The sequence below is a fragment of the Thunnus thynnus genome, chromosome 23 (genome assembly GCF_963924715.1).
Source record: "Thunnus thynnus chromosome 23, fThuThy2.1, whole genome shotgun sequence".
NCBI lineage: Eukaryota > Metazoa > Chordata > Actinopteri > Scombriformes > Scombridae > Thunnus > Thunnus thynnus.
Genome location: NC_089539.1, coordinates 23223295 through 23247885, shown reverse-complemented (window position 1 = coordinate 23247885; position 24591 = coordinate 23223295). Strand labels below are relative to the sequence as shown.

At 37.9% G+C, this 24591-nt stretch overlaps 1 protein-coding gene across 1 annotated transcript; it reads left to right on the top strand.

Annotated features, from left to right (window-relative positions):
- Positions 1 to 17: 17 nt before the first annotated feature.
- On the top strand, positions 18 to 13570 carry LOC137176167 (tetraspanin-8-like). Its single transcript, XM_067582270.1, has 9 exons — positions 18 to 225; positions 2429 to 2485; positions 5927 to 6046; positions 6179 to 6253; positions 7052 to 7147; positions 7429 to 7524; positions 8664 to 8696; positions 8787 to 8870; positions 9777 to 13570. The coding sequence occupies exons 1-9, from the start codon at positions 166 to 168 to the stop codon at positions 9867 to 9869; spliced, it is 714 nt and encodes a 237-aa protein (XP_067438371.1). The 5' UTR covers positions 18 to 165; the 3' UTR covers positions 9870 to 13570.
- Positions 13571 to 24591: the final 11021 nt, after the last annotated feature.

Sequence of the window (24591 nt, the reverse complement as noted above, 5' to 3'; positions counted from 1 at the left end):
GCTGCACATCAGTTCTGTGTGTCGTAGCTCTGTGTTCACCTTCACTCACATTCACTCTGCAAGCAGTTTATCACAGCGCACACACCGCTGCACATATCACATACACTGTGTTACATACACACAGTTTCACTTCATCTTCTGAGAACCAGTCACCAAAAGCTGAAAATGGGGAAAATTAACGGATGCCTCAAATGCCTTTTTATCTTCTTCAACGTGTTGTTTGTCGTAAGTAGAAAAGCTTTTCTGATTTCTAGGGGTTTTTTTTGTTTTGCTTTGTTTTGGGGGTTTTTTATGTGTATTTTTTTTAGGTTTTCGTTTGTTTGGTTTGGTTCTTTATACATCTAGATAAAATTTTATTAGTTTAGAATCTGTGCGTGATGCAAAATTATAAGAAAGAAAGAAAAAATCCACAAAAAAGAAGTTACATAATGGCTCATGTCTCAGTTTCAGTTTCTTTTTTTTTTAAATATATGATGGGTTTTTTTTAATGTTTGGAAACAAAAGTGTTTTATAAAAAAAAATGTATGTGAAAATAATTCTAGTTAATTATAGTTTTTTGTTGAATTTTATGATTTTTCTTAACAAAAGTAGAGATGGAAAAAATGTCAGCATGTATAAGACTACATGTATAACATAAAAGTTACAGATTTTCTTACAAGAATGTGAAAAAATAATTTTCTTAAACAAACCAGTAATGTCTTAACCTGTAAATTAAGTTCACATATCAAAAATAACACGTAAAAAAGACCTCAAAGAAATGAAATGATAAAACATCAAAAACAGGTTTTTTTTGGACAATGATTCCAGATGTTGCTTTATTGCACATGTTGAGTAAAGCATCATTTCCAGTAACAGAGAGACAGAAAAGAAAAAAGAGAGAGAGAGAGAAAAGGAAGGACAAATATCTACAACGGAGATCATATTTCAGCCGTCCCCCTTTTCTTTCATTCCTTTCTGCTGCAGAAACATGTTTTCAGCTCCAGAGCTGATTAAAAGAACAGAGAGAGGAAAAGAGGAGGGGTCTGATGAGTCTGTTTTCAATTTGGGGGAACATTTTTTTGGATGGAAAAAAACTGCATAAAAAAGTCACTTTCTCATAATTAAAAATGCAACCGATAATAAATAAAACAATCAAGTTTTTTTAACATCTAAAAGTTTCAAAAAGGATTATTTTTCCATTTGCATGATCTTTTTTTTTTCCTTTTCCAGCCCATGCATGCTTCAATTTCACCTTCTTTCACCAGCCTGTTTGTTTTTACTAATTACTTCATAAAGTTTGAGTGTTTTAGATTAGAACATCTTTAGATTTACATTAAATTCATTTAGATGAGATACTTCGATTCTTGAATATATTTAAAACAAAACATGAAAACTGTATGCCTGCATGCACACATATGGTGTCCAGAGATTAAAAAAAAAAATGTCCGAGATGAGACATTTATGTGGGTGTTTGCATCAGCCTTTAGTTGATATCATCAGGTGTGACGCAGAAAGTCTCAGGTGTTCAGTTTATAGAGCTCTGTCTCCCTCTAGTGTCTCTGAGCAAAAATTACAGACACCCTGCCAGGAGGTCAATGAGGCCAAAAAAAAAAAAAAAAAAATCCTGACATGCAATAGTACAAAATGTTATGGCTGTCTGAGTGGAAAGTAGCAAGACAGTAAACAGATGTTTTTGTTTTGGAAACCACATATTTACAATTTTACTGTTTTACTCTGAGAGAAGAAACAATTTTCCATCTACTGAAAGCTCTTAGAATCATGTGAAAACTCTTTGTAGTGTAAAGATAAAATAACCTCATGTGTCAATTATATTACATTTTGTGTTTTAAAACATACATTTATCATCTGAATGCTTTATTCCCCCCCTTTCTGATGTTTAAAGCAGTGGTTCCCATACTTATTTTTACCAATGATATACATTTTTCCCCTTCATGGCACCCATCACACAATGCCTTGACACTACCCCAACTTTTCATTAAAGCCATATGATGTTAACACCGAGTGACATATTCGGACCAATGATTTCATGTTTTTATGGCTGCACCATGTCATAAAATATAAATATTCTTAAGTTTTGTGCACCGTTTAAACATTTTTGCCCAAATTCATCATGATGCATTTGATGCCTTTGGGAACTTTATTATAAAGTTATGGGAGTATGTAAAGATGGTGTCATTGCAGAGTTTACAGGTTTCATCTAACTGTTTATTTATACTGTATTACTATATTTATAACTTTTATTATCCCATGTAGTATTATATGTTATGTAAGTCTCAGGTAATTGTATGTTCCTCTACATTGTTTCCAGTTTCTGTCCCCAAATCATAAAAAAAGAAACAAAACAAAAAAAAACAAAAAAAACATGTTTTTGGTGGCACACTCAAGCCTCCATACGAAGCACAAACTAACCAGAATGATGTGTCCACAGATCCTCGGATGTCTGCTGATCTTCGCGGCAGTGAAGGCCTCCACCTACAGCGCTCAGGTAAACAACAGCATCATTGTTGAATCTTCATCATGTCTTACAGCGTTACATCAAAATACAGAAAACCTAAAATCAGTAATGTATATATTTTTAATTCAATAAGTAACCACAAAGAAATAAGGTGACAAAAACAGTTAAATTTCACTTTTAGCGTTTCTTTTGTGCACTTGTTCTCTCAGACGGGTACGCCTGAACAAACTGCATCTTGTAATCTTTCAGTGTGTTTAGTTTAAATAAAGCTTCACAAATGGGCTAGCCATTTAACCATGACAACAGTCGTGGTTAAAAGAAGCCAGTGTGAAAGGGTGATTCCAGTTTTCTATAGCTTTTTATAGCTGTGTTGTCATATCTACCAGTTATGATACCATTGCACCCATCAAGTTAGTTAGACATCACTACAGCAACAAACATAAGAAGTCAGACTATCAGATCGCTTAGAAACACCCAGGTTAGTCAAACGTATAAAGAAAAAGAGAAAACAAAGGCGAATGGTAAAATTATTACCAAAATTATCCCTTGTAAACATCCATCACGCTTTACAGACCATCTTTGACCCACCATACTTGTCGTACTTGTATGCGTTTACAGTTTTCTTTAAAAATGAAGGTTTAATTATGACATTTCAGGTGTTCTCATTTCCAGTTTTGCCTCCAAACAAGCTGATAGAAATGATGGTTAAACCTAAGAAAATAAATTGTAATAAACCTTTATAATCCTTTAACTGCTGGATCAAATCGCAGCTTCTCTGTATAGCATTAAAGGAATAGTTTGCAATTTTGGGAAAAATGCTTTCTTATTGAGAGTTAGATGAGAAGGTCGATGCCACTCTCACATCTACAGTAAATATGAAGCAGGAGCTAGCGGGTAGTTAGCCTAGCTTAGCATAAAACTGAGTTAACCAGCTAGCTAGACTCTGTCCAAAGGTAACAAAATCTGCTTCTCTAACGTACACAAATTAATCTCGTTTGTTTAATCCACACAAAAACCCAAGTGTAAAAACAACTTTTTAGCAGTTTTGCAGACAGTTACCACTATGTGTCAAACAATTTCTTGGCCCCAACACCCAAATTTGTTCTTGGAATAACAATATTAACTCTACTTCCTCTGCTTTTCAGAAAAACATAAAAATACATGGTTAGTGTTGGACCAGACTACCAACGCTGTCAGCAGAAGCTACAGCAGAAATGAGGCTGTTTATGTTTATGTTTAAATGATGAGTGTGTGCTGTTATCTGCTAGATGAATTCCCCCCGAGTTAATTATCTCAGTTTGGTCAGCGGTCGCTGCCAAATAACGCATTTACAGCTTCCTATTACAGGATGTCTCTTGGCAGAACATGTGGCAGATTTTCTGTAATGTGAAAACAAGTGAAAACAATCGTGTCAGTTTTGTAAAAACTGATTATGTAGGGTTCGCTTCCTTAACAAATTAATTACTTATTGCACTTTTAAACCATAAGTTATATCTATTTTCCTGTAACATTAAAAAAAATATATGTATAACTGCCTGCAGCCGGCTGTATGAAGGCTCTGGAAACTGATTCTGTGATGGTTTTGATTAAAACAAAAGGAGCAGATTTGTGAAAATCAAAGCTGATTTTGTTCGTCAGGACATCACCTGTATAATTCTGTAAACAGTAACACATCTGAAAATACATAATACCTGTTTAGAAATATGTAAAACAAGTCGAGGTGAAGAATTCAGAGTGTTTACAAGGTGGCAGGGAGTTGTGCAAATGTAGAGGAGACTTTGTTTTGTTCTCTTAATGCAGAACAGATGAAGCTCGGGGGAGGTTTCCATTTTCATAGTTGACTTTCCCTGTGAGAGGAAAAACAGGATGGCACTGACAATGCTATCAGATCAACGGAGGGCCGCACGACAAAAGACAGCAAAAAAACCAAAAAAACTAAAACAAAACACATCACTCCTTATGGAACACAGCATCCTATCCACTTTTAAACAAATCAAATTTACTTTCCATTTCTGCTGAGCGTTGTCCTCTGCCAACCAGGATCCACTTTCCAGGAAACAAGATTTAAAGTTGTTAATGGGATAATGCTTGATAGTCAATGGGTGTGGTGCTTTAAAGTGTATTGGCTGAGGCAATGTTGTTGCCTGTTGTTGTTTGAAAAAACTGGTGTCATCTTATGTTAAAAAAAAATGTCATTTTACTGCAACTTTCTTATGCTGTCTGTTCAATTCAATGTAATTACATAATGCTATTATAATAGATTAATGTGAAGGAGAAGGTTGGTGACATTATATATTTTTCTTATCGCCAATGAAATGAACTGATCTTACTGTGAAACCGAAGCCTGATATAAACTTATCCGCCATGTAATTGAACTGACAAAGCAGCAATATATGAAGGTAGCATTTTTGTGTATTATTCAGTGTTTGAAGAAAGTCCTGAGTTTACAATAACGTGCTGAGTTTCTAACATGTAATATGTAATAACAAGAACCTAAAACACATCTCTTGGTAAGTAGTAATAACAAGAAAATCACCTGATTATAAAGCAGTGTATTGCTGCCACTATGAACAAAAAGAAACTTGAAAAGAAACTTTTCACTTTTATTACATAATATTATATTCTATTATATATTTTATTATAAAATATATTATATTTTCCGTTATAACGACATATCACTTTACCTGGCACCAATGCTACATTCATTATGGTGCAGGTTTTGGGGAAAAATGTCCAAATCTTGTTGGACCTTCATAATCTAGATGTGAAACTGCGGTGTAACATAACCTGTTAGCCTGAATTGCAATCATACCAAATACGTAATTTGATAAAAATCTGAAACGCATAGTCGTAAAATGTAGAATTTTACCAAGCTTGTATCCACAAAGCAACAGCGGCACACCACAGATAGACTTTATTGGTCTCTCATTGGTCTATTGGCTTCATGAGCAGTTAGCCTAGCTTAGCATAAAAACTGAGTTAACCAGCTAGCTGGGCTCTGTCTAAAGGTAACAAAATCTGCTCCCCTAACGCTCACAAATTAATCTTGTTTGTTTAATCCACACAAAAACCCAACAACTTTTTAGCTGGATTAAAAGCTGAAATGAATTAACGTAAAATTGATTTCATGGAGCAGAAGATTATAGTTTAGTAAAGTTTACTGTTGGAGCAGTTTATAATAGCACAGGTCAGGAGAGATATAGAGCCATCAGTTATCAGGTGTTTTGGATTATAGCATTTGTTTAAATGGCATCTTGACTACGTTTTCAACATGCAACAGGTTCTACAGTGTTGGGAAGTCAAATAATTGAGACATGTGGAGTCATGCATTTTTGTTTTCTTTAATGGGATTTGTTGACAATAAGAAATGTAGAATAATTCCTGCCTTATTAATTAATCTACTGTTAAAGATTATAGCTCTGTAGTAATTCAGTGTCTGTGTTGTGTTGTTGTCCTGCCGTGGCGGAGTAGATGTCGGCGGTTGGGGGCCCCGGAGTCGGTTGGGTTTGGGTGTTTGCCATCGGTATCCTTGGCATCTCCATCCTGGGAATCTACGCTGGCTGCTCTGAGAAAGACCTCATCCTCAAAATAGTATGTACAACACCCCCTGTCACACGGTGGTTTATTAGAATCAACTCTACAACTGAGTCATGACGTCTATTTTTTGGTTAAATAGACAATTTTGTTGATCTTTGCATATTGTTCATGTTGTTTCATGTACAGTTTGCAGGCTTCATGGCGGTTGGAATGATCATCATGCTGATCTTTGGCATCATTATCGCTGTCATGAGAAACAAGGTAATCTATCACTCTAGCTATCTGTTGAGCTATCTTGATGCTAATTTTCATCCCCGTTTTGCTCCTGTTATTCCCTCCATCGCTGTATATTATTATGCTGAAGTTCTCTATCTTGATGCTAAGTTACCATTACTCTCCCTCTGTTATATTCTTTTTCTGACTTTCTTGATGCTAGTGCTCTGTTTCTGTATCAGTATGCTAAAGTTGTCTCTCTATATATATATCTGTCTGCTCTCTCTCTCTCTCTCTCTCTCTCTATCTCCATGTTATTCTTTCTCTGTCAACCATGATGTTCTCTCTTTCTTTCATTATTTTTGTGCTCTCTTATCTTAATGCTAAAATTTGGCGTTTATCTTGACGTTACCTTTAGAAACTCTCTCTGTATCTTGATACTACTTAGGCAATTTGTACTGAAAAATGTCCATTGTACTATTTCCCAAATAAACCAGCCACAGCCAGCGTGTTCTATTAAATGACATTGTAGTAGCTCACACAGACAGTGATGGTGAACCGGCAGTAAACATTCTAGGTTGTTATGGTCTGTTGAGAGTCTAATTTTGGTCAGAGAGTCTGTCTACCTTGATGCTAATATTGTTTACTCCCTCGCTGTATCTTGATGCTAACCGTGATCTCTATGTCTACTTGGACACTGTTCTTCTTTGTCTCTCTTGATGCTAACCTACTCTCTCTCTCTCTCGTCTATTGACATGATGCTGACGTTGTTCTGTCTCTCTGTTGTTGTTTTTTTTTTTTAATTTCCATCTATCTTGATGCTAATATTGTGCTCTCTGTCTGTAGACCAGAGACAACTTTCAGTCAGCCTCCGCTGAATATGCCAAGCCTTTAATGGAGGACGAAGGATTCAGAGCAACGCTTGACGGGCTCCAGCAATCTGTAATGCTCTCTGTCAACTATTAACCCTAAATAATGATAAATGTAGTCTAGCTAGGCTAAACATGTTTCTTTTAGGTTCTTCTTGGATGAATGCTTTCCAGTAGGTGTTAAAAGAGGGTGTCTCTCTTTAACATACAGAAAAACCTTTCAGATCAACAGTCACATTTTTTAAACTTGAGATTGTTGCATTTATGATTGCATTCCAGTCACAGAAATACGATAGGCTTAACAGTGACTGTTTCCAGCTGCTGAAACTCACTCTCTCATGTGTCTTGTCGCAGGTCCAGTGCTGTGGAGTGGCGAGTGCCGAGGACTGGGGTAACGAAATCCCTCAATCCTGTGAGTGCACAGGATATGGATGTATAGCCAAACCTCAGGTTGGTTTTGCTCTCCTGAAAGATCTTAACAATTTGTAAAATGAAAAAAGCATATCAGGTTAAGAGATATAGAAATTTAGTTAGCCTCATCTCCTGGGAGAGCTCACCACTTTTCACTCAGTGTACCAAAAATTGTGGACTTTGTGTAGTCAACTGTGTCGTTTATGTTAATAAGCAGGGAATATAGACAGAATGTCTATTAATTGCAGGGTTGGTTGCATCTCCAGCTCCTTGTGTTTACATGTTGACCTCTTATAGTGCTATAGAGAAATATCTTACGAGTCCCTCCCTGTTTTGCTCGTATTGTGCACACACATTTCCTGCCTCTTGTTTCACACTATTCCACTGACTGACAGTTGAAGAAAGACAGTGAAGAAGAAAACTGCATGCTAGTGAAAATGGTTAAAAACAATGTATGCTTGAAAAAATAAATCTGCTTTCAACATGTTCACAAAAAAACTCCACAAGGCACCTTTCAGTAAGATGTTAAATTCACCAAAAGCCATAAAAATCTTCATTTGAGCTATGTTGCTATCAAGGTGTCTTTGTATATGCACCACTGTAAAGCCCTTTGTTCTGTACTCTGGATAATTAAGCTAAAACCTAACTAGATAAGTGTGGTGGCAGCTTCTCTAGTATTCAAAGGATCAGTGTGTAGAATTTAGTGGCATCTAGTGGTGAGGATGCAGATGGCAACCAACTGAATACCCCTCACCCTCACCCTCCCCTTCCATGTAGGAGAACCCACGGTGGCCACAAAACTCACGAAAAACCCTCTCTAGAGCCAGTGTTTGGTTTGTCTGTTCTGGGCTACTATAGAAACATGGCAGTGCATGTGATTTTACACTAATTAAAACATACTTATGAATATTATATTCCATTTCTGCCAAGTCCATTAGATGTATAATACTTTAATAAAAGTTTCAGATGCTGCCTGACAATCTGACACGCACTTTCTTTTCAAGCATCCTGAGGCCTTTCATTTGAATGTGTTTTGTTTCTTTTTAAAATCATTTCATTTTCTAACATTCCTATAATGTACAGTACTTTTGTTTTCTGGTATTTGACAGAAGATACATATACAGTGGACTGTTTTGCCTTGTTTATTATGGTGACCACATTTTGTTGTTTTCTTGCAGGGAGCGAGAGGCCCAGATAGAGTCTATGGTCAGGTAAACAACTAAACTAGTCAAAATACCAACCAATCGACCAATCAGTGATCCTTCCAGATAATGACCCTCTCTCCATTTCCTTCTCTGCAGACCTGCAGTACCTTCATCTTCATGTTTTTAGACATCTTCTTCAAGATCTCCATGGGCTTCTTCTTTGGTTTTGCTGTCACCGCAGTAAGTTTCATTGTGAAAAACTTCAGGAGGGAAAATAATTACACAACCACAGGACACTGAGCTGCTGTGCCTTCTACTAAAAATTGGTTTTGTCCATTGACAGACTGATAATTCTGGTGGTATAGAGTTGCAAAGTGGGATGAGTATTTTCTTTAGTCCGCTATATAAGTTGTTTTCTGCATAGACAATATGAGGTGTTGGACAGTTGTAGCAGGGGTCGGACATATATAAAACTCTCCTGGTGGAATCAGAACAAAAGAAGAAGAATGTTAGAAAATATCTGATTTTTGGTAAAAGTAAAGGTACAAGCATGATTAATTAAGAACTACTAAACCAACTATTGCACATTTTGGTAGGAACGTCCAACCTGAAGGTAAAGATAGCATTTTATAGAAACTTGATTAAAAAAAAACATTCAGTAGTTTAAGTCAGTTCACTGTCAAATTCTATGTCAGTTTTCGATGAATTTGCAACTATAGTACAGTGTTTTGTTCCCATCTGTAATGACAATGGGTTCTGAATTTGCTACAGCTTTTGTTCACACCCCTCAATGGCGTGACAAAGCCGTTGTTTTAAAGTCACAAGTAGGTCTCAAGTCTTGGAAATGATGTCTGAGTCAAGCCCTGAGCTAGGACAGGGAAGCCTTCAGTCCCAAATTAAGACCAAAAAGTCAAGTCCAAGCTCTAAACTTTGTGTTTCAAATCATAAACAAGAACAAGTCATTATGGTATTAGGAACAGCAGCAACATTAGGCCAACATGCTGACATGGGCCCATGGAGAACTCTAATGCTGCATGCCATACTGGGGAAAAATTCCTCAGAAACAAAGATGAAATAATTGTTTCACGCTTCTGGTGTGAATTCAGGTTGTCTGACAACTTGTCTACCTGTCTCTTATCTGTCTAGCTGTTGGGACTTCTGGTCTCCTTCCTGATGATCCATCAAGTCAAACGTCATGACAGCTCCGGAGGGGCGTCCATTGCCATGAAGGGCTACTGAGGAAAACCCTCAACCCTCGACCTTAACCTCTGCACTGTAACAGGAGGACTCAGTGGTCAAAATATGACCTCTTCTCTTTACTTTTGTATGACATTTCTGCCTTTTAAGAGTGTGATAGAGAAAGCAGGAGACAGAGGGACGAAGTGGCATGGAAGATTTCGTTTGGGAGAAAAACTGCTGCCTTGCAGCAATTTATTCTTTCAGCTTTCTATTGTAGAATATATTGCTTGATTAGAAACATTTATTTTTTTGTGAATCATTATATCGCTTGTATTATTTGATGGTATGCAATATTATAACAGTCTTCTATAAAAGAAGCAGTTTCAAAGCTCAACCTTCTCCACATCCGACTAGAGCTCTATTAACCCAAGAAGATCATAAAATCAGAGCTATAGCCTAAAACTCGAGTGATTTTAAAGCTACAGTATAACAATTTGGAAAATCCTCTTTTCCATCTTATTCCTCGGTCACCATAAAATCGCAGTGAAGTGCCTGTGCATCTTTGCAAAGTTGGTGGTGTGAAGCTTGGTGATGTAATGTCTACTCGTAAGGCTACTTTATGAACTTGTGTAGCTTGTGAGCTGACCACTAACATGCTAGGCAGCCAGGAACATGCTAGCGCTACGCTGTCACATTAGCTCTTCCAGCTAGCTGGATTGCTAACTGTAGGCGAACAGATCAAACCATGTTTGCACACCATGTCTCTTTTGTCGAGCAGTTTATACTCCGGCAGAGGGTCTAAATGATGTGGATGGTACAACACCGCTACAGTGCTATTTCCCAGCTTCTCTGACTTTCTGTGCCCTCAAAAGTTCAGCACTGTCAAGATTTGCTGTTGGTCAACAAGCAAATTTGTGTGTGAAAGTGAAATTCTTTGGAATGTAGTTTTGCCCCTTATTGTGCTGATTTTTTTTAAGCTTAGCTTAGCACTGGGAGCAGAGGGAAACTGCTAGCCTAGCTCTAATGCTGTCTTACAACACCATGTGTTAATATTACTATTCTGTTAATTCAATCAGAATCTGCACTGAAAATAACTTCTCACACAGATCGGGAAACAAAACTTCTAGATGTGATTGGTCTTAGTATTTCTGGAAACATCCGCTAAAAGATCAGAGATGAAAACTCTTCTCATTCCAGGCATATTTTTATTGCTCTTCAGTACTGTTAACATTAAAAATAAAAGAAAGAAAAAAAGTTCTTTTTAGCTCTGGGATGTGGTCAGTAATCTGGACGTGAGTTTTAGAAACATGAAATTAAGAATAAAATTTCATAAAATTTATGACCTTCTCTGATCAAATTCATCCAGTCTGAGGAGCAGTTAAGTTTCACCTGTATGTGGGTTTAAACAAAATGTAAGACAGTTAATTTGCTTTTTCTTAAAAGACTATGGGTATTTCTATAGTCACCCAGATAGTATGAAGATAAAAATAGAGCAGTCCATCCACTGGACTTCAAAAAGTTGTTTTTTTTTCAAAAATTTATCTAATAAAATGCATCCTGAGGGAGGCAGATAATGTTGGTAAATCCCAGCAACATTTGCAGCACTGAGACCAAAAATCAGAACATGTCTCATTAGTGTTTTTACAAATGTAAAAGCCGTAAGATTACATGCAGACTTTCACTGAGGACAAAGTCGTGTGACAAACCAAAAACTAACAGCTCAGGGTTGAATACCCCTCTACCGGTAAAAAAGGGACCAGGATTAAAAAAGGAAGACAAATACTGTAGCAAGAAGTGTTTTATTGTGAAATCTGCAATCATATCATGTCAGAATAAACTGTAGAGGCCGAAAATCCACAAGTTCTCACTCTCTTGTTTGATCTGCCAATGTTTTCAGGGCTGATGGAGGCCAATCAAAAGGTTGAAGGAGACGATGGGGTTTGGAGGGTGGGGGATAGCGGGATAATAAATGGGTTACATTGAAAAATATGTGGCCCTTAGAAGTATGAGGGAGCTGATCCGATGTTTTTGCAAGTTGATCAAGGGGTACTGAAGGGTTAAGAGAGACATTTGAAGGGCTAATAGAGAGCTAAGGAGTCCAAAGCGGGTTCCAGATGGCTGACATTTGGATAAAGGGGAAATTAGAGTAGTACAGGGGGTCAATAGACAGGAAGGCACATTGTGTCATGGCAGTATCAGCTCCACAGGAAATGGGATGTCTTGGTGTTTCGGAAAGAACATCTTGCAATCAAACAATCCAGTGAAGGTCAAACAACCAGCCGAGTTATCTTTTAACACAGTGTTACTGGGAATCCCCCTGCAGTTCACTGTAAGTGTCACCAGTACTGGTGTGTTAGAAAAACAGTACAGCTTGTTAGATCTTTTTGGGGTTAGAGTTAGCCCCATCTAGTGCCTCTAGGGCCTAATTCTAAAACAAAAACTGGTCCTACTAATATCTGAATGACCCTAAAACAGAAAGCTGATTACCAATAGAAACACTTGCTTTTGTTCAGTGTTATTCACCAAAATGTATTGTGTGTATCTGGCCTGACAAGTTTGTAAAAAAAAAAGGACCCTGCAATGTTTAAGTCTGAGACTCTCCTCTCAAAAAAACCCCCCCAAAACAACACAACAGGTCGTAATGTCAGTCGCCAAAACCAACAATTATGTTTGAGTGACAGATGCCATCTAGCAGCCGTAGTAATTATGACCTGGAGCAGGGTCACAGTTCAGATAACATATATATACACATTATATAAGTTGACAATTTTCCTCATTAACCCAACAGTGGACTTTGCTGCAGGAGATCGCTGTTTGTTTCCTGTTTCCAACCACCGGACAGTTTTTTTAAAAACCATAATGATCGTCCCCTAACCCTTAACCCTGTGGTTATTATTGTAGCCACGACGACATAGGGTGCCTAAATTTAAGGAAATAGTACCTTTAACCCACACCATGTTTCTCTAACCTTAACAAAGTGATCATTTTAACCCAAACCTTAGCCCCAGCAACCACATCCATATTTATGTGCTAGCAGTCTTCTTCCCTGTACCCTTCTTCCCCTTCACTTGTTCATTCCTACATTTCTTGTTGCATTACTGTCACCTTAAGATTGGTGGAATACTGTGAAACCATTGGCAGGAATGTGTATCACTTCACGTGCTTGTTTGTGCATTTGCATACTTTTGTGCACACGCAAGAACTAAAGTAAACTAAACTAAACTAAACTAAGCTGGGACCCAGGTATAAACTATGCTTCAAAGCACTTCTAGTTGTCAAAGGGTCCAAGGGTACTTTCACAGCTGGAGTATGGGACTTTTGTCTCCCCACTCTAACTCTGGCAGTGAGAGTAATTACAAAACGCTGTCGACATGTGCTAATGTCATAGACTCCATTTGGTTCGATAACATTTGGAAAGTCTAGAAGAGCCGCACGATTAAATTATTTTATCCCCATTCAAGTTAGCAGAGGGCTAACCGGAAGTGTCTAGTGCACGTGCTCTGCTCATAGAGCATGTGCATTCATCCGGCCAGGGCAGGAATGTCAAACCAGACACCAGATTAAAAACTCTGGTATACTGTGAAATACAGAGAGATTTACCTGCCGGTGATAGGCTTAATCAGCTTTGTGTGAAAGGCTTGAATGTTAACAGACGTTCATTTATATGTAAAAGTTTTGCACTGCAGGTTTTAATCTCCTGTCTTTGTCTCGTGCAAGCAGGTGATGCAATACACAGTCGTGCCAAGTGTTTTACACTATTTCACTCATCTACGGGTGGCTATAATTCACCAAGAAATACAGGGAAGTCATCAAGAAGACTGCAAAGTAGTAAATACGGATGTAAGCAATGCTTTGCCAGTGTTTTGTGAGGAAGGAAATGCATTTTCCAGGAAGGTGTAAAGACTCAGTGTTGCTGGTTATGGACTCTGAGTCAGGCAGAAATGTAGTTTAATTAATTTAAAGATTACTTTAGCTATAATTATGAGCAGGTAAAAGCAAAAATGACAAGACAGGCCTGAAAGGTAACAGGTAACAGGAGGCCTGGATGGCAACAGAAGGAAAGTGGCTGGTATATACAGTATGCTAAGGAGCTGATTGGGGGATTGAAAACAGGCCTGCAGGTGGGTGTGGGAGTCAGGGGATGGCTGAAGGCGGGAAACACTGCTCTGAAATTACAAGGAGTAAATTAAATGAAAGAACTTGTCGTCATGAGGAAAATCTTTAAGGGTAGGTTCAGGATTTTTCTGGTCTGTCTTAAAACAATCTTCAGGGGCCCATATGAACACTGAAACAGGTTTTGCTAGCTATAATCTTTCCTCCTGTTCATACTCACAATTAAAAGATTCCTTCCAAATGTTCTTACAATGTACTGTAAATTATTGGGGCCCAAAATTCAAATCCCTTGTTTTGAGAAAAAAAATTATTTAAAAGTTGATGTGAAGCTTATATGAGGCTTCAGCAGTCTGAGTTAGTCATATCAAGTGGATATCTGACACATTTACAGTCTTTTTAGCATCAAATTCCCTCTTTGTGTTTCCTCGGACAGTGTTTCCTTGTTGAGCTGCGGTGGAAGTATAGTAACAAAAAGAGGAACTTTAGCACTAAAAAGACTAACGTTGAAAGATATCTACTTGATTTGACTCATTTGGACGCTAAAGCTTCATATTAGCTTCAGATAAACTTTGAAATACATTTTTACACAGAAGCAGGACTGTGGGTTTTGTCCCCCATCACTTCCATTGTAAGTGTATTATGAAGGGATCTTCTAATGGTCAGTATGAACAGGAGGGATGGTTACAGCAAGAAAAACAGGTTTCAATGTTCATATGGGCCCCTGACTGTTGTTTTAAGACACACTTGAAAAATTGTGAACTTATCCTTTAATGCTACAGCATAGAAATATATTTAAGACAATAGTGAGAAGTACTTTTCCTGTTTCTACGTGACAATGTCCCCGTGTACAAAGTCAGCTCCAAGCCAGGTTTTCCCCAATTTTGTGTGGAGCCCTGACCTCACCCCCATCCAATACCTTTGGGATGAACTGGAACACTGACTGTAAGCCAGACCTTATCACCCAATATCAGTGTTGGACCTCACTACTACTCTTTAATGGGAGGAAATCCCTGCAGCCAGGTTAAAACATCTGCCGGAAAGCCTGAAACCAGGAGAGTGGAGGTTGTTAGAGCAGCAGATTTTTTTATTCTTTTTTTTTCTCTTTTATTTTGTAGTAGTCTTTCCATCACTCATTGCTTTTATTTAAAGTCGATTTTGTTAAAAATGATTAATTGTTTGATCCATAAAGTGTCAGAAAATGGTGAAAAATGTTGATCACTGTTTCCTAAAGCCCAATGTGACATCCTTAAATGTCTTGTTTTGTCCTGACCAACAGTCCACAACACAAAGATATTCAGTTAACTGTCAGAGGACTAAAGAAACCAGAAATTATCCACATCTGAGAAGCTGGAATCAGAGAATTTGGACATTTTCTTCTTAAAAAATGACTCAGAATCATTAATCAATTATCAAAATAGTGGGCGATTAATTTAATAGTTGGCAACTAATCAATTAATCTCCTGTTTTTATGGCATAAACTTTTAGCTTCCTGCCTCTCCTGCACAAGTGTTTGTTTACTTTAAATTCAAGTATAGATGAGTATATGTAGGTAAAAGTGCATTTTTATATAAGTGAATGTCTCTGTGTACATATCAAATCATTAGATCATTTATTAATGTGCACACAAATAGATACAAAATAATAAAAAAAGGTGCAATGTTTGGTTGTCCACTTACTTTTGGCCTTGTAGTGAACCTCATCACAGAATAAACCGCCAGCCATTAGATGGCAGTACACACCAGTCAAAATAAACATCACCAGCTGACTCGGATGGCAGCATGTGGTGAAGAACAATGAACACTTTTATCTTTATGATCCAGACTCAGACATTTATCTCGACACTACACACTGTGTGAATGAACTGGTGAAGAAGACAACAAGTCATAAACGATGCAGCATCTAGTTAGTCAAATCAGAGAAACACTACTGACTTCATTGTATTGTCCAGTTTCACTTCACTGTAAATTCAGAAAGAAAGGAGGAAATCTAGGTTATCTGTTGTCACACAACTGCAAGAGTATTACAACAAAATAACAGTTATTTGATGGAGGATCTCAATACAGCAGCACAACAATCACATCAGCGGTTAGCCTTTATAATCTCAAAGTCTTTGCAGTCCTGCTGCTGTATCAACATTCAGGTGAATTGAACGCCATTGCCACTTTAATTATGCCAGTTAATCAAACACAACCATAACAAAGAGACGAGATATGGTTTCAGTTACTGACAACCTGCTCTTTAATAAACTGTGAGAAAAGCAGAGAGGGAAAACACAAGCTGTGCAGGTGACAAAGATTGAATTCACAGACGTTTTTTTTTCTTGACGAATGAGTTCATGCTCAAGTATTTTCTACATTAAATATGTTTCTGATTGTTTGCTTCGGCCTTTCCATTTTCAAAATATAAGACACTTCACATACCTCTATCGTTGATATTTCTGCAGGAATTAAAAGCATCTTTTCAAATGCCATCTTGAAGTACATTAACCTGACAAAAAATCGTAAGCAAGCACGGTCAAGTGGTATTATCTGTGGGTTTTTGGTTCAATAAATGTTTGTAATGATCACCAGTAAAACTGCAAAACTTTAATCAAGCAGCTCAAGCATCTAGATCCTGTTATCATTCACATATTTATGGAAATAAATATATGTGATTAATAAAACCTAGACTGATCTTTTAGGCCACATGACTCAGCATCTCATGTCAGCCAATCACAAACACATGAATGTGTCTGTTACGTAAAGACTGTTACTACTGTTAGTTATTTTTCACCTGCAAGCAGCAAACATGTGAGATACTGGATTATTTCCACATGTGACTCAGCATCAGGCAGTGCTGCATAAAGCTATGTACCAAATGTACAAAGTACACATCTGCCACAGTTCACAGAAACATTAGGGTGGAGTGAACAGGTTAATAATAATAATAATAATAATAGTAATAATAATAATAACAATAATAACTTTATTTATATAGCACTTTTCAAAACACAGTTACAAAGTGCTTTTCAATAAAAACAGAACACATTTGAAGTGTAAAAACAAACCGAAAGCCAAACTAAGCACATTATAACACCAATAAAGTAAAATTAACTAAAATAAAACCATAAAATATAATAAGATCACCAAAAAGCCATTTTAAACAAGTAAGTTTTTAACAGTGATTTAAAGACAAGACAAAGTTGGCAGTCCTCATCTCCTCAGGCAGGTCATTCCAAAGGCTAGGAGCCCTCACTGCAAAGGCTATCGATCCCCTTTGTGTATCAATCTGGACCTTGGAACAACAAAAAGCGATGCATCCAATGATCTCAGAGAGCAGGAAGGGACACAGGGCAATAAGAGATCAGATAGATAGCTTGGGGCGAGGCCTCTCAGGACTTATTACTTGTAAGTAATCAATAAAATCTTAAAATCTATTCTAAAAGCAACAGGTAGACAGTGAAGGGAAACCAGGATTGGTGAAATGTGATCATGTTTCCTAGACCGTGGTTAAAATCCTGGCAGCAGAGTTTTGGATGAGCTGGAGGTGGGAGAGGGATTTTTTGCTGATGCCAGAGAGCAGGGAATTACAGTGGTCCAATTGACTGGTTATGGTGCAGATGGTGCAGCAAATGGTCTAATCCCTGAAATGTTTCTGAGATGATAAAACAGGACTGAACCATTGAATTAACATGTTTATTTAGGGTGAGGTTTTGATCAAAAATGACTCCAAGGTTTCTGCAATGCTGAGTTATTGAATGGGATTGTGAACTAGTTGTTTTTGGTTTTTGGTTGTTTGCACTATCTTGACCAATGATTAATATCTCTGTCTTTTCAGTGTTTAGCTGCAGGAAGTTTTATGACATCCACAATTTAGCGGGTTGGCATTGTTCTGACATTTGTTTTCAGGGTCGCAGTCTAGATAAATCTGAGTATCATCTGCGTAAAAATGTAAACTGAAATGATGTTCTGCGTATGAGGTAGCCTAGAGGGAGCATGTAAATGGAAAAGGGGTTTGGACCTAACACTGAGCCTTGGGGCACCCCACAGTGAAAACCCATTGTAGCTGACCTAGAATCAACAATACCAATGCATCTGTCTTTTGAGACGTTTTTGAACCATTTCAGAGCTGCGCCGTCGACACCAACCCAATTTTCATGACGGTCCAAAAGAATATCATGGTCAATGGTATTGAATGCTACGCTTAGGTCTAGGAGAACAAGAATGAATTTACGGCCAGCATCAGCTGACAGCAATAAGTCATTAATAACTTTTAGAAGAGCAGTTTCAGTACTATGTTTTTTTTTTCTAAAACCAGTTTGGAATTTCTCAAAAATATTGTTTTCATTAAATAAAAGCAAGCAGTTGATCTGCTGCAATCTTTTCTAAAACCTTAGCTAAAAATGGAAGCTTAGAAAAGCTTAGGCCTAAAACTGTTAAGATCAAAAGGATCAAGAGACGGCTTTTTTAAAAGTGATTGCACAAGAGCAGTTTTAAAAAATTCAGGAACAGAACCTGTCAACAGAGAGCAGTTCAAAATGAGCAGAATAGAGGGCAAAACGTTATTGAAAACGTCCTTTTAGAAATTTGAGAGGAAGAATATCTAAAGGACAAGTTGAGGGTTTCATTTTCATTATCATATCAGTTAGAGAAAATGGAGAAATTGGGTTGAATGAGCAGAGGGGAAACTACACAGGGCTTCTCAACCGTAATGGGAGAATCAGGGGTAGAAATGCAAACCTCTAATAATTGAGACTTCTGGGTGAAGAAGGACAGAAATTCTTTGTATTTCTCAGGGGTGGCCTCTAGTATCTTACCCGGGGGAGGATCAGTGACACTGCTCACAATGTTGAACAACATTTTTGTGCTGAACTGATTGTTTTCAAATTAGAGTTGCAGTCTTAAGAAGATACCTAAGATGTTCAAAGTGAACTGTGAGTTTAGATGATTTCCACAGATGCTCCACCTTGTGGCATTTCTGTTTCAGCTCCCGAATATTTTCATTTATCCTGGGCATCGAGAGGCAACTAGATTTTCTGTCTTGAAAGAAGCGATTGCATTTAAGATGGAGGAACACATATTAAAATTATTCAACAGCTCACTTGCAGAACGAGGCGAGCGAGAGAAACTAGTGGACATATTGAAGGCAGAAATAAATATAAGCAGAGGAAATGACCAGTAAAGACCCGTTTGGTTTATCATCCTTTATTTATTTGTGAAAAACACAAAATATGACACAGTGCTCCCTGCTGATAATTAATACTTTAAGTTATAATTCTTCAGATGTAAGTCCTGGTGACACCTGTGGTTTAGCAGCTACTTTGTCAGAAATACAACAGAAGAGAAACTGTGGCCTGTTTCACAAAGAGATTTTCAAGCACTGCTTACATACAGATCATAAAAGGTGCCAGTGCCTGATTTAATTTCTGAGTTCTACAGTCTTTTGCATGCTCATGGATGGGTTGGGATGCAAATTTGGTGCAACGGGCCCCTGATTAGTGCTGGCAAAAAATGAACGAACAAATCTTTTGTATAGATTATTTTTTTGAGTTCAGTCCATTCAGGGTCAGTACTGGTACCCAGCTCTCTCTACCTACAGATAGAATGCCTTTTTATTTAGTGTGTATGAGCTGGTTGTCTCATTATTTCCTTCAACTAAACAGTAAGCCAGAGGTTACTTCATTTGACACACCCAGATCATCTCCTCACAAAGCCAGGAGTCTGTCAGTCAGTATAAAGCTCACTCTGCTCATATTGTAATAATTCCTGCTTTTTTCTTTTATTAAAACATTCCATTGACCTGGACAAAGATATCCATTGCTTTTATCTCATCCTGTTTGGACAACTGCTGTTACATTTATTCTTGCCTAAAACAGATTTCTTTATCATGGCTGAAACTGGTACAGACTGCAGCAGCAAGGATCTTATGAATAGAAGCAAGAATATATGACAATATGAAGAACAGCCAAAAATGGAGTAAAGAAATGCCAGCAGCAGCAGCAGCAGGAGGATGCATGCTACAAACAGACTCCTTCATAAAGCTTTCCTCAAAGAGCATGGGTTGGGGTTATAACATGAATGTTATTAATAAGCAGCAGTGATAATTCAGCGAGAAATGTAGCACTACCGGCTTAGGCAGAACACTGTGTGTGACAGTGAAGAAGTCGCATGTGAATGAATGAGCAAAACTTCCCACTTTGAACAAACTAACAAGTCTAGTTCAGAAGACATTTTGACTTAAATCCATTTAGCTGCTTTAGTTTCATGGTCTTTGTATTGTGCATGCTTAATACTGAACTGTTAATGTCATTAGAAATACCTGTGCCCAAATCATTATTAACATTACTGGTTTCACATGCTTTTCCTGTTATGACAAGTAAAATGTATGTTGGAAAAATACTATCTTACAAGGCATATTTAAGGCTAGAAAACCACTTAGCACATAGTGTTCAATATCACTGCATCTGTCAAAAGCTGAGGAGAAAATAATCTTTAAAAACTTTTGATGTGATTGACAGGAGAGGATATCACGGGTGCAGAGTTTATGCCGTCCTTATCAAGACCAGGACTGATGCATGGGTAGAATTTTTCAGTGCAAGAGCATCCAGTAAAGGAGTAAAGAAGAGCTGCAGCATCTACATCATAAAAAGGAGATCAGACCCTCCTCATAATCCACCAACACTCCCACCTTCTGCGGATTCGAATTTAGAGAGTAGATGTGGAGGAGTGCCAACGAGAGCTGCATATTCATCTCCATTTTTCAGTCATATAGTCCAGTGGCCATTTTCTAGACGCAGAGGGATTATTCCCTTTCTTTTGATTGATTCTGTGGTCACTCCTAATATCCATCGAGAATTCCCTTTAACTTGAGCCTCAAAGTAAAATCTTCCAGAATAGAAACTCTGTTTTCCTCTTCAATCGTAGCGATGACCTCTGCCTGGGCTTTTCTCCAAAGACTTTATCAGAGCGGTGAAGACCTGAACACCATCTGCCACCTCTCTGTCTGCAGCTTCTTTGCCGAGCTTCACCGAATGTTTCATCTCTTGAATCTTCCGGTGAATTTCAGCTTCTCTCTTCCCCCGGCTCGGCTTTCTTTCTTTCATATTGTTCTTTCAGTGGAACAACTTCATGCGAATAGCGTGCACACGCAGCTCTGGTCGGTCTTGCAGAAGAGCTCCAGATGTTTATCATGTATCATACACATCCTGCCCTCCAGGTTGTCTGCAGGATCCATCAGCTGATGTCTTTTCAGGCGAGACGTTGTCAGATGAGGCTCCAGGTGAGTCACAGTAGGAGGCCAGACACACCAAGTGGGACCTCAGAGCTTTCATTTTGGTTTGTGTGCAGATGTCACAGGCAACTTCTCCTTAGTTTGGCAGTACTGACATTTCAATCAGGAGAGACTCAGTTTCTTATGTGGTGAATAGTGTTTATTGGACAGCATGATAGTGAATGTGGAAAGTCTTTGGCGATTAGACTCCATCGTGGTGTGGCAGAATATGGAGGAGGCGATGAATGTAGGAATAGGATAACCCCCCGATGGAGTCTAGACACCGGTGGCGGTGATGGAGAGGCATGGATCGAGGTGGTGTTGTATCGGCTCCTGGTGACTTCGAGCCTTGCCGGAACGTGTGATTGGGAAGACGAATGATGATCCAGTATGGAGAGGCGAGGAGCGAGCTCAGGTGTTGCGGCTGTGGAGGTGATTGCCTGAAATGACAGCTGACAGCGACAGAGAGGGAAACGGTTTTAAATTTTGACAGCTAGGCCGTGATCAGCTGTTTAGGGATCGTGGAGGGATCTGATTTGTTAACTAGAAGTGACGCAACTAACAGCTGATGTGAAAGCAGGAGGAGCGGAGAGAGAGAGGAGTGAAAATATGAATGAATGATTAAGATAAGTCTTCCTGTCTGAATTTACACTAAGCTTCATGCAGATCAAGCCTTCTATGGAAAGACTCTTTGGGACACTTTGGACACTAGATGTTATCGTCCCATTGCTGGATGATGCACTTTTTGCAGAAGTTGCGTCTACATGGTAATATGGACCGGATCAGTGAACACATCCAGACAGACGCAGCCCAAAAGCTGCTCTTCAGTCAGGACACAGTTGGCAGCTGACATGTCATCACTCTAAAAAGGTGAAAGCTTGACATTTTGACACTTTCAGTATGCAATTTTGATATGCATACTGATAAACGTCACAGTTGGATTATTTATATATTACCTCATAGCATACTTCATTGACATGTCAGCACAAAATGACAATAGGAAAAGCATCTTGAGTACAGCCAATGTACTGTATGTACTACTGATGGCTGTTTAAACAGTAAATCACCAATTGTACTCACCTTTGTTTGCGTGAAGACGTCCTCAAAGGGGGGTTAACTTTAATTATTTATTCTTTTGTGTTTTGTCTGCAGCTCTGTTGTTCCTCTTCAGTACTTTTACTCACACCTGAGGAATTCACTCCTCATTGTTGCTATGCCTCTTTCTGCAGGTGAACCAGTTTGGACATTAATGACTGGAGACATTTCTTCTTCTCTTCTGGGTCGGGTCTAACATCAGTCAAACATGCTCGGGTTTTCATCCTTGTTTTGCGTGTACATTAGAGGGCTGTAAGAGGTCTTCACGTGTCCTCTTTGTTACTGAGGCTTGACCCAGAACCACCAGAGTCAATTCATATTTGGTCTGATTAGGTTTGGGAAGGGTCCCTTTATGAACATTATTACTGATGCATCATCATCTTCATCATCACCACAGGAGAAAATTGTGTTTTTTTTTTGAGGCAGAATGAGTGCGTGGACAGTGAAATGCAGGACAAATGATATATTGTTGAAAAGAGGAGCATTGTGCTGCTGCCAGTTCTGTTGTTCTGTGAGTGTTTGGGTCTGGATCAGGTCTAATATTGATCTTTTCTGACTGTCTTCTTGGGTCCCTTTCAGGTTCAGTCTTTTCCTTTAAAATTCAATTTATGCATGTTTAGTTCAGGTAGGTTTTCAACAAGTCTGTTTTGGAGTCCAAAATTTTAGATACCTTAAGACCTCTATTCTCTTTTGTGGCTTTATGGATGGCGATGTCATTTGTTGGGTTGTTCCATCAATTTAGTACAGATGGAAATATCTCAAATTATTGGATGGATTGCCTTAAAGTTTTCATTCATGGTCCCTAGACGATGAATCCTAATCATTTTTGGTGGTCCTCCGACTTTTAATTGAGTGTCACCAGTAGGTCAAAGTTTCAGTTCACTTACTTTTTTATGACATATCCACAGACTCACTTGTACTTTGTGTTTAGTGCTAATTAGCAAATGTCACCGTGTGGAGGTGATCAGCAGCAAACTGCCATTCCTGCAGCACCCTGAGGCGAGCAGAAAAGATCATGGCCGAGTCCTCCATGGATATAAACTTTTTGCAGCTGGCTTCATCATTATCTTGTCCATGGACACTACACATTACATTAAAGTAAAAATGTCTTCGTTTGTGAATCCATCACATCCAGCACGTTACATTGACACAGTTCTTTGTATAATTACACTTATGTTCTTACTGTTTATACTGTGAACATTTACACATTCCTGGTTGATATATTGTTCAAATATTCTTAAAAGTCTAACAGCTATATTCACCTAGAATATATTTTTACTTTTTTTTTTTATTGTAAAACCTTTTATGATCTATGGAGTCACAGGAGGTGCCATAAAAATAATAAATCTGTAAAAGTAAGTAAGAAAATAAATGTGGAAATATAAAGACAAATAAAATATAAAAGAATAATTATTAATACATTTTCATGTATTTTCACAATTATTTGTTCATTTAATTCTGTATTTATTTATTTATTTTTAAATATTTATATTTATTTTATTGCATATAAATTACTCTATTTTTTCTGTATATTTTAAAATTTAATTTATTGATTTATTTTTATCCCTTTATTTTTCCTTATGCTTTTGCTATTCCTTGAAGGGCCAACCTGTCAATCAGCTGGCTTTGGGCGGGCCTTCCTGCCCAGGCTGAGTACATCATTCCTGCACAGAAGAATCCTGCTTTGGCGGGAGCTTTACAGCGCGGACAACAGGAAGTAGACGCAACACGGACTTGTGAATGCGCAGTGTGAATGTGCTAGCAGTCTGAATCAGGGAAAACAAAATAAATGACATTATGTAAAAATAAATATATATAACATTTAAAAAGTAATTTATATGCAAAAAATAGGTTATAGCCTACATACATACACAATAAATACTTATTTTTTAAAAATGTATTAATAAATGTATACAGCAATAAATGAAAAAATAAATGTGAAATATATGAAAATGTTATAATTATTCTTTTATATATATTCTATATATTCTATTATATATCTTATATTTTTATGGCACTCCTATGCCTCCATAATGACCATCTGACTTTTGTGGTTGTTGTATTTTCTCTTACTTTCTATTTTTTAAATCGTTATGCACCCCAGCAACAAGGCAAATTCCTTGAATGTGCAAACCGACTTGGCAATAAACCTGTTTCTGACTCTGATGCCACCAGGCGAAAGTAAGATGGTGAACCTGATGAATATTAACTGCTGAACATCAGCATGTTAGCATTTAGTTTAAACCACCGTGTGCCTGTGCAGCCTCACGGAGCTGCTAGCACGGCTGCAGACTCTCGTTTGAACCTTCAGAGAGCTCCATTTGTC

Excerpts from the sequence above, each read along its gene's own strand:
- LOC137176167 (XM_067582270.1), top strand. The coding sequence starts at position 166 with ATGGGGAAAATTAACGGATGCCTCAAATGCCTTTTTATCTTCTTCAAC. Across the intron at positions 226-2,428 it reads TCTTCAACGTGTTGTTTGTC|ATCCTCGGATGTCTGCTGAT; the intron begins GTAAGTAGAAAA and ends ATGTGTCCACAG. Across the intron at positions 8,871-9,776 it reads TTGGTTTTGCTGTCACCGCA|CTGTTGGGACTTCTGGTCTC; the intron begins GTAAGTTTCATT and ends TTATCTGTCTAG.